At 35.4% G+C, this 10,861-nt stretch overlaps 1 protein-coding gene across 2 annotated transcripts in view; it reads right to left on the minus strand.

Annotated features, from left to right (window-relative positions):
* The window catches only part of TASP1 (taspase 1), a gene marked incomplete at its 5' end in the record, with an annotated part of 85,040 nt that extends 76,763 nt beyond the window's left edge, over nt 1–8,277 (minus strand). For both annotated transcript variants that reach the window (XM_082481439.1, XM_082481438.1), the window contains 3 exons: nt 4,833–4,901; nt 6,297–6,364; nt 8,133–8,277. In XM_082481439.1, coding sequence (XP_082337565.1) covers nt 4,833–4,901; nt 6,297–6,364; nt 8,133–8,277 — 282 coding nt within the window. The remainder of the gene's footprint in view (nt 1–4,832; nt 4,902–6,296; nt 6,365–8,132) is intronic.
* Between the last annotated feature and the right edge of the window lie 2,584 nt (nt 8,278–10,861).

Consider the following 10,861-nt stretch of genomic DNA (forward strand, 5'->3'; position numbering starts at 1 on the left):
ACCCTACCACTGAAGTATCTCTAACTTAAAATGTAAACCTGTAGCAAAGGAGATAATACAAAGCTTTAAGACGTGAAACAGGAGTTTAGTTTTCCCAAGTTAGCCCATCTTGTAAAAACTCAAGCCACCAAGGGTACAATTTTTATTTTTAGAATAATTTTTACTTCAAGATGTATTTATAAATGGTCTGGTAGCATACACAGGCATGCTGAAGTTTCTAGCTGTGGTCAAAGTTGGAATGCTTGAAGAAGTTACTCAAGGCTATAACACTAATAGTCCTGAATTACATCTAGGCAAATAGTTAAAATGCTCTATTTTCGACAAACACATTAAAGATTCATCTTTGATACAGTTTTGGCTATGGTTTATTTGTAACTCTTAAAAGGGATTTAAAGCCTGCAGGCATTTTGCGTTACACACTGCTATTTTAAAATTTATTTTTCTGAGGGAATTTAGCGACAAGAAGTAATAGTCTACAAGGTTGAGTCATGTCCCTTTCAATTAAACAAGCTAAAATGTTTTTAAAGAACACTTTTGTCACAGATTACTGTTAGCCACTCTGCTGCAAAACATCACAGTAATGCTTTTAACTAGAATTAACAACTTCCAGTTCATTACCCATTAAAAGGTGATCTATGGTGACTGTCTTAATACAAGGCTGCTGGCATTGTGCTTTCCTCTTTAAAGAGAAGTCCCGGGACTAAGACTGTATATTCAAAAATCTTAATTACTATAAAATTAATAAACAAACAAAACCATAAAACAAATCAACAAGAAACAAGTTCTTTCAATGCAAAATTTTGCTGACAGCCACACAAACCCACTGCTTGAGTATCCTAACAGGTTCAAAATATCCTTTCCATTGATCCACAAGAACAAAAAAATGCAGACAAAATAAATTGAGCAATTTCAGTAGCGAGGAGATCAAAACCCAAAATGTGACATCTGTTTCACCACCAATTGTATTAATTTCCAATGTAAATGATGTTCATAAAGAACATTCTACTGAAGCCAGATTAAAGAAACAAGTGATCTACAAACAGTATTAATAAACTTAGAAAAAGTCTGGAATGTTCATCATTCTTTACAATTCTTGTTCTTGTCTCCAGGACCTGAAGAGTAGACTTTCTGAAGTGCTCTATAGTCAAAGAAAAGCTTGAAATTGCACACTGTTCTCACAGCCAGCCATAAATGCAATCAGCACGTGGTTTTGTTGAAAGCTGCAAGTTTTAAGGGGGGGAAGGGAGTGTGGAGGAGGACCTCCTCCCCACCAAAAAAAGCTGCCCAAATCCCTTGGTCTTTCAAGAGAAACTCAGACTTCATATGGTGGCTGACAGCAAGAGTGCAAAAAGAAATGGCACTGAGATAATGTCTGTGTAGAAGCATTCAGTGTAAATAATGAGTCTTATGAAGCACCTTGTCGAGAACCATTTTATTACCAAAAGCTGAAAGAGGTAATATGTTCCTTTGTTCCTCTGCAATGACAGAGTTCACAAACTGGAGAACATAACTGCTTTTAATCAACTTTTAAAATACAGCTGATGCTTACGAAGACCAGCACGGTTATTTTAACAGTATTCTGGATCAGCTGGTCTTGTTACTTTGCAAAAGAAATCTACCTTTTCTCTAGTTAACTATTAGCACAGAACACTATTTCACTAGAGATTCATATAGTCCAACAAAGAAAGGCTGTTCTATCTCCATTTAGAGCCTGCAAAAATAAAACAAAAAACAGACAACATACCACAAGCAAACTGTCAGCTTGCTCATAAAAGATCAAGAGCAAGTCTTGCGCCTCAACAAGTCTTTGAAGTGATGCCTCTTGGATTAGCTGAAATTCTGTGTAATAGGAGTTGTGTAATTGAGCGGAACTGAGGAAGAAAATTCATCTTTTGTGACACTTCCATGAGAAGATATTTGTGCCTTGCAAAAACTACAGATTTTTGAAATACAGCATTGAAAAAATCCTAGAGAACTGTAGAAGTGATTAAATATTTCAGATAAACTCACAGCAATGTGTTCTACAGCACCCAAAATACCAAGAAGTTACAAACAGTACTCCACAATGGAATCTGTTAACACTTTATACAAACTTTTCTTGTTCTGTATCTTAATCTGCTTTACAGTGACATATGTAAACAAACGTTTTCATACAGATTTTTGCTATGTATTTGCCAACTCAAAATGGTGAAGTACTTTAGAAATGTCACTATTTTTTCCTGCATAAACAAAAGGGCAGTGATAGCTCATTAGAGAGACAGTCAACATACAAACCTACATTTTTATCCATAAAATTTTGCAATTGATGAGCAAAACTATTGTTTGCTTTGTTTATTTGCCACATGCAGTTTCTGTTTTCCATAGCGTAATAAGAAAAACATCAGAATTAAAACAGAAGATGTAGCTCCAGAAATGACAAGAGATGCCTAGAGGTTGTGTTCAGAATGAGATATGCGTAGAAACAAATCTTTCAACATTTTGAAAGCTGACAGTCTAGCACTTTGGAATTTCTCATACCAGATGCAAAAAAACTGCCACTGCAACCCACACCATTTTCTGTTTTGAGTATACCTTTGATTTTTCCTCAGTGTAACTGAATAGCAACATACTTAAATTTAAAAGAAGCCCAAATCTCAAACCAAATATTCTTTATCCCAGTAATAGAAGTTACATAAATCACTTAATGAATAAATGAAAGCAAATAATTAAATAATGACAGCAGTATAACCTGAAATAAAACTTAAAAACAGCAAAAAGGAAAAAAAATAGGGTTTGTGCAACAGTATACATAAAAATACTACCTTAGACAATTATAAAACCAGGAAGTGGAATGATGGCAGGCATCACCAGAATAATACCAAGACAGATGAGACGAAAAAGGTTGCTGATTGGAGTAATTTCATCAAAAGGTTTTAATTTCATCTTAAAGCCATAACTTATTACACAGACATCACTTCAGAGTATTTAAATCTACTAAAGCAAAGAAGAAAAGTCTCTTGGGGGTAACAAAAACAGATAAAATATTTACCCCAGGCACAGCTGCCAAGAGATATATAGCTGTTAAGTTAAGCTTCTTAAAATGTTTTCTTCTGTGTAGCTCAGAAACATGATAAAAATTAGAACATAAAGTAGGCTATTTTTTCTTTCCACTGAGGATGGAACTGACACACTAAACAATCTTATGGAACAACAGCAGCCTCAGTTAGTTTATGGAAGCTCATTATAAATAATTCCATTAGAGATACACACGTTAGAATAGAGCTAGGTGGAAACAAAAGGTAAGATAACACATGAAAACATATTTGAACACTTCAGTGAAAGCCAAAAGTACTGTTTAAAGCCAAGGAGCTTGCCAAGTTAAAAGTATGACCTAAGTCTTGGCTTCTAGTCAGCATGTCTAACGCGTATTAAAGTATGTACTGCCTGCCTTACGCTAACTCTATCAAGTATGTTAATTAACACTTTCCCAATATATGTGTAAGCAAATCCACTGCTAATCCTCTAAGAATACTACCATAAATTCCAAACCCAGGAAATTATTTTTTACAGCACAACAGTTACCTTGCGTTTCTTCTTTACTAATAAAGTTGGAGAGGAAGAAGCAATTACTCCTTACAGGAGAAGAGGAATACCTGTTTCAATCATTACTGCCATGAGGGATTAGTGGACCTGGGACAACAACCAAACTGCCTCATTTATATCCCAGAAATTCCTTCAGCTTTACTCTCTTCTACATTATTTCGCAGGGACCCTCCACTAAAGTCAGATGCTGTAAAAATTTCACCACTCCAAAGACACTTTTCCAAAAACTTTACAGGCAGCTGCTCATCTCCTTACCATTATCAAGACTTTCTATCTTAATTAACAAGTACCATTTTGAAATAAAAACATTGCTTGTCCTATTGTTCTACACACAATTCGTCATAAAAATCAGCAAAAAAATCATTATCTTACACTTAAGCCACATTTCTCTGGACCACCTGCTTCTAGTCTATTATTCTATCAGAGATCCTATAGAAACAAAGTAAAAAACGTAAGAAAAAAAGCCTTTGGGAACCGCATTAATTTAAGCACATAGCAGAAGTATGTTGTGGGACAAATGAGAACTTAAAATTCCTACTTTACTTTCCTATAGTCCTTTAACTGGATGAAGAGACAAGCAGCCTTAAATTTATGCAATCACTTTTGTAGAATTATCCCAAAGAACTGAGAAAGGTATGAATAACACAACTCAAGAAAGCATACTCGGAGACAGTTACCTCAATATAATTACTTCAGGAGAGTGTTAATAGAACTACTAACTACATCTAAATTCTTTGGATCGTAATTTCAAGAAATGAAACGTAACTCAGTGTGCTGATACTAATGCAAACAAAAGGAACGAGGACTTATCCTAGAATTTCTAGTTAACTATGTGACCAGTAGCATGATTTTTTTTCCCCATCTAAGAAGCAGAGCCAGTGCAGTCTGCCCATAGCTTGGTACCTCATAAATTCCCTACAAAGTGTTCAACAAGTCTTTAACGACTGTATTTATTCTTGAAGGTTAAAGACTATCTGATAAGGTATACCTAAGATGACAACGCAATTGCACCAACTAGACAACTTTTATTCAGTTTGCATTTTTAGAAAGTCTTTAAATAAATTTACTCCAAAATATAGTGGGAAAGCAAAAGATAAAATTAGCATAGCTTCCATGTCTGTACAGATAACTAAATATAAGACACAAAAATGGAATTTTCAGTAGATTTGCCATTTGAATTAATACATTCCTACAGAAAAATCCAGCAACGTACTTGAGACACGTAATTACTACTAGCAAGAAATTCGTACCTCTAATTCTATAAGTGCTGCAGTCACTGCATCCGTTGCAAGAGCACCAGCCTGTAGCTTTTCAATTGCCTGTAAAACAGAATTTTTAGTTGGTGATTAGGAAATTCTAACATTCTATGACTAAGCCCTACATTTTCCTAGTCCTGTACAAAACAAAAACCTCATCAAATTAGTCTAAAATGTAAGAGGACATAAAAACAACAGGCACTGGAAATAGTAAGTGTGTACCATGGCAGGGCAGATCTGAAGGCATGATTTTACTACTCGGACATTGCAACACTGCATTTAGTAGCAGGTCAAATTGACAGCAAAATAAATTCTTATACCTGGTGTCCTCAAACACTTAACAGTCAAGAAGTTTCTAATCTTCCTTCCAAGATTCAACAAAAATCCCTAGTACCACATATGGCAATTGTCATGAAATTGAACAGAATCTACAAGTAAGCTCATTTAAAACCCAACACACAAATCAAATTAGACAATGTTATCTTCAAATTATAGACACACATAAAAAAAATAACTTCTAGAGCCTCATACTATTTCTTAGATCCATACTGGACAAGACCTTACAGTCAAGTTCTCTCAGGGAACCCCAGAAAGCAAATCTCAAATTAGACTTAAATTCAACAGCTAACAACCTTTTTCACACATAACTAGCTGGAAAACTAATATCATCAGGGCTAATGCACAACTTTAATGAAGCTAGTGTTAAGTTCAGATGATTTTTGAGGCCTCTCATTACAAAATTAGATCGGTATTAGGATTGAGCAACAGAACCATAAGATGAAGTGATAATTGTCAGAGGCCAACTCTGAGACTCGTCTAAAAAGCCTGCCAAGCTCCACAACTTCTCCCTGGAGAAAGCAAAAGGCCTTAGAAGCTCTGGAGACAGGTCTTCCAGCTTCTCATTCAACACTTAGTAGACAGGACTTGTCAGTTCCAAAGCTAAGTTCTTGGAGGAGATAAAAAAGTTTAATTTCAATGGAAATAAAAGTCTTGCCATTTCTCCCTTTCCAGCTCTGGGAAGAGGGTTTTGACTTTTTGTTTTGTTTTTCCTGTTTCTACCTCCCCTCCTATTAAGAAGTTAAGAGCTATCAAGAAGAAAAGAACATTGGACATTGATGAAAGAAAAATCCATACACCACACTTAGCTCCAGAAATCCCAGAGCCTTGGGAACAGTGCAGGAAGCTGTAGGAATACTCCATGTAGGTCACCACTGTGACCTGCTCGTGTTCCCCCACCGTTCTTTTGGTGTCTGCTATTTGCCACCACTCATGAGAACGTTGCTGCACCTCATGGCCATTCATTCCATTGACTCTGTATCATGTTAACTGTTGCCGCTCCATTTTTCCTCAAGAAATGCATACAGCCTGAGTAGCTAAACCCAAATATGCCCATTCATACTGAAGGGACAGCGCTATATTTCTTGTATACCACAACACTGTGGAGGTGGTAAGACATACCTTCTGGCAGGCTCTTTTGCACACATGCTTGTATTCTTTAGCTTTGGATTCGGAATGATAACCTGCACCTACAATTAAGACAAAAGGAAAAAAGATTATACTACCTGTCAAACTACAGCCTATAGTTCACAAAGGATTATGATACAGGCAGACACAGCCTTCCTTATTCTGGAAGACACTGGCATTTCATTTTTGTATCAATGATTGACAATTTTATGCATTCCAACATTGATTCAAATACAGTCAGTAAAATACAGGATACAGAGCACATATGCAGAAGCACACAGGTATAAATCTCAGGATCATACAATCTCTTCCTATAAACACTCTCCAGGAGATTGCAGTTTTGCTCGTTCTTGGAGGATTTCCAGCATAGCCTTTTTATTTATTGCCCATTACTGAGAAAAAAACGTTGGCTTTAAGTCAAATTCTAATTTTCCTTTTACCACTAATTCGCAAGTTTGCAACTACCATCATCTTCTTATGCTTATGATAAGTTTTTAGAGCTCATTACTCCTGTTTTAGAACCAGGAGAGTTCCTGAAAATAAAGATTAAACATTTCTTTTTTCATCTTTTTCTCACTTTCAGTCTTTATGTCTATCCTATTCCATCTAACCATTTTGCCCTGTTTTGCAGCCACTGCCCCCTATTTTCATACCTGAAAAATTTATCAGTGCCCACTATTCAACTAAATACAGCATCAGAAAAATAACAAGTACTAGAACACTGATATTTAAATTCCATCTTCTTCCGTTTTCTTATTTTTTGAACTTGAAAAATATGCTTGCATTTATCTCAACTTCCCTTTCCTCACCTCTAGAAATGTTAGCTTTGAGAAACTCTAATAAAATAAGTTTTAACACTACAAGTGAAAGAAAAAAAGAATTTTAAACAGAGTAAAGTTACCCAGTAAAGGACAACATATTGAAAAATTCTATTCATTCTTAAAATAGAATACCAGGGTCATCAAATATCAACCCAGGATAAGTTCTTCGATGTTTTGGGGATTTTTTACCTTCAGGATTTTATAAACCAAGTAGCATGTTGGTTTTTCAAATATTTTAGGTGTCACCAGCCTATTTTGCTCAATTTCACCTCATGTCATCACACATATGCTAAAAACAAATATACAACCAGATATAAGCATCACTAATTTTTTCAAGATTAGCAGTATTTAAGAAAGAACCTATTAGAAAAGAATTAATGAACAAGACACACATAACATCATTTTTGTATCACATCTGCGTAGATGACCTCTCCATTACAGGTGGAAAAAAAACCAGTAATTCACTTAAATATGAACAATACCAAAAAAAAAAAAACCACACTTGGAGGAAAACTTTCAAAAAGGTGAAAAAAGTGAAGTTCTGCAGCAAACTGCCTAAAGAGGTTTCAGAAAGTCTTAATAGACAGTCCTTATGGAAAAACTAGACAAGAAACTGTCAGTAATGACACAGCTAGGTTTGATCTTTCTGTAGGGTAAGGAAATAGACTGAAAGAGCTCTCACATTTTGTTGTTTCGCAAGCTTAGCAGATAACTGCAGAATTTGACATTTTATAAGCATTTAAATTTAGGGATTTTGTTTGGGGTTTTCTTTGTCAAGGAGGAAAAAAAAACCACCACAGTTCAGAACATACAAAAACTTACATTTTTATTAATAGTTTACGAGATCCTCCAGCCAATGCAACTTCCAATCAAACTCTCCACTCCCAGATTTAAATCCAGAGTTCATGTCACTTAATTAACATACTAGTAGTCCAGTATGAAATTTTAATTGATATTTAGTTTGTATATGCACTATTTCCATTCCAGCTGTTCTGCTTCTGCATCTTACCTGCATGGACAAGCACAAATCCCACTCGTTTCCCTCTTTGGGTTTGCCTTGTTTCGGGCTCTTTGACCATCACCTTTACAGCTGTAACCTGAGACGATTTGGAAGGTAACACTTCTACTGAACTTATCCCCTTCTCCATGATCATATATTAGGATCACCATCTTCTACTGGAAAAGAGCATCCTTCCATTCAAAAATAAACCCTGGAGAGGAATCATCCTAAAACCAAATCACATGCATACGTTAGATAGTGATTTCAAGAGACAAATTTCACACAAAACTTCAGAAAGAACTTTTGGAAGAGGTTTGGAACAAGGAGAGTATGCCTCTTGAAAGAAGGGCTTCTAAGTTCTACCTCTTTCCTAGCTAACAGTATTTATGAGACATAAAATAATCAAAGTCCATGTTGCAAGCTGAAAGCAGCCTTTTCATGACAACTTAACTTGAACCTAATAATCTTTCCAGACATTGTAGGGAATTGTTGATCTAAGGCTTGCCCATGCCTGAGAGAAAGCTGCTTTCCATAGTCTCTTTTTATTTAACAGTACAACTTATTTCTCCACCCATCATGCCTAACTAGTTTTTAATGTGATGGTGCTCCACAGCCACAATCTTTACTTCTTAAAAGTGTAATTCCTTGCTTGCGTGGAAAGTCCTAAGCAGCACTGTGGCAATGCTGACAAAAAGCTGAAAGACAGTATATATGCTTGCATGGCAGAATCTCCTGTCCTCCTATCACATATTGGCATCTGCCTGCATGATTTTGTGTCTACATTTTATGTAGATGATACAGAAACCCTGCATGAACACAAAATCAATAGTAATATCAGAAGTTATGAACATGAACTCCAGAAAATTGTAACATATGACTGACATTAAAAATGCTGAACCTTCTCCTGCCATTTGCAGGAAATAACTGTTTAAGATCCTATAATGAACTCCTACTCTTCCATACTTTTTCATCCCTTACCCTTATTACTCTCCATTAATTTGCAGGTGGGAAAGAAAAAAGATATTAACTTTTTTTAATGGCAAACTATTTCTAAAAAAAACACCAGATAGCCAAAGTTTGCCTAGATATCTACCATGATTATTAGTGAATCGCAACATGCTTAAATTGATCTCAGATAATTTTGTAACCCTATTTAGTTTTGATCTTAACCCTTAAGATGTTTATAAAATTTAATGTTTATAGAAAGTTAATGGGAAAACAGTATTTTCTAGTATACAAAACAAAAAAGCTCCCAAGTTAAAGTACAGAACAATGTATTTTTTCAGGAGTCAGAAACCAAATTCACTGTATTTACTGTTCCTCTTATCCGCAGCCTAATACATGTTAATCCTGACACAATACCATTTCTCTAGTTCAGCAGGTAAAATGAAATCCAGAGATATTCTACATGTCAAAGTAATTCAGGAAGTGAAAAAGCATATAGTATTAATGCATGAGTGGAGAAAACCTCTGCAATATATTAAGATATTCCAATATGATGTCCATCACTCCTACCACCTTGAAAGGGACCATTTGTAACTTAAGAATACTAGAAAGTGAAGTGAAAAAAAAATGAGACGCTTAATACGTAAGACTTAAACCACAGATTTTGCAAATGCTATATGGCGTACTTCAGTAATTAAATACCACTTCATTTAAACAACCAAAACAATGCAAATGACTTTTAGCAAGATTCAGCACTGGCACAAAACAGACAAACTTGCTGGTTTACCACAACCATCCTTTCAATAATGAAAATTAGCACAGCTTTCTAGAAAAGTTATTTATTTCTGCTCATTTTTTCTTAGATGCTAAACATATATAGGTATCTTCACAGGTTTGTAGATTTCTATTTTAAAATTAAATATGAACTTATTATTTTTATAATTATAAATACATCTATTTATAGAAAATGAAAACCACTGCAATACACAGACTGTACAGAGAGAAAAGGGCTTTGTGGACTACATCCAATTGTAATGCTCTCCTGCATAAATTTCAGAGCTAAAATTAAAGTCTTAATCACTACATTTACTTCATTTTTGCTACTAACAATTAAGAAAGCTCCAGGCAGCAAGCTGAAACACAGTCTGTTTGCGACAAACTCTGCTTTTCTGCATCTTATTACACCACACAGACTGTCATTACAGCAACAGAGGCATGACAAAGACTTAACTAAAATGAGAGAGGAGCAAGTAAGGAATACATATGCTTGCAGAAATAGAAAAAATAGTGTAGTAGTAGGGAAAGTAATAATGATGGTAGTTGGTTTTGAAAATTAAGATACAGACGCCACTTAAAGCCTAACTAATAGCATAACTCCAGACTGATGACTCTAAGACTGATGCCTTTACTTACACTTGGGTCTGAGGATACATTTATTTTTACCAGATAACATATAGTCAACCTATGTCAATTTACTTCAGTGCATAACGCTCCTTCTGCATCAACTCAATTTTGTCAAATCCCTTCCATCTCAAACGGTTCTACAAGTCCTTTCAAATTTCACTCACAAACCTGCTGCTTCCACTTTCTAAGCTCCCGTTGGACCCAACCTTTCCCTTTATTGCTTATTCTGTGATTTATCTGTCCTTTTTTCCTGGCTTTTACACGTTCATCACTACTGATCTTATTCTTTGTCGTCACACAGTTCACTGTTCTACATCTGTACAGCTACACAGGAGAACACACTCTAGTCAGACTCCTGAAGAACACAAACCATAACGATTTCACCAAAG

This window comes from Vanellus vanellus (genome assembly GCF_965231255.1).
Source record: "Vanellus vanellus genome assembly, chromosome: 3".
Taxonomy (NCBI): domain Eukaryota; kingdom Metazoa; phylum Chordata; class Aves; order Charadriiformes; family Charadriidae; genus Vanellus; species Vanellus vanellus.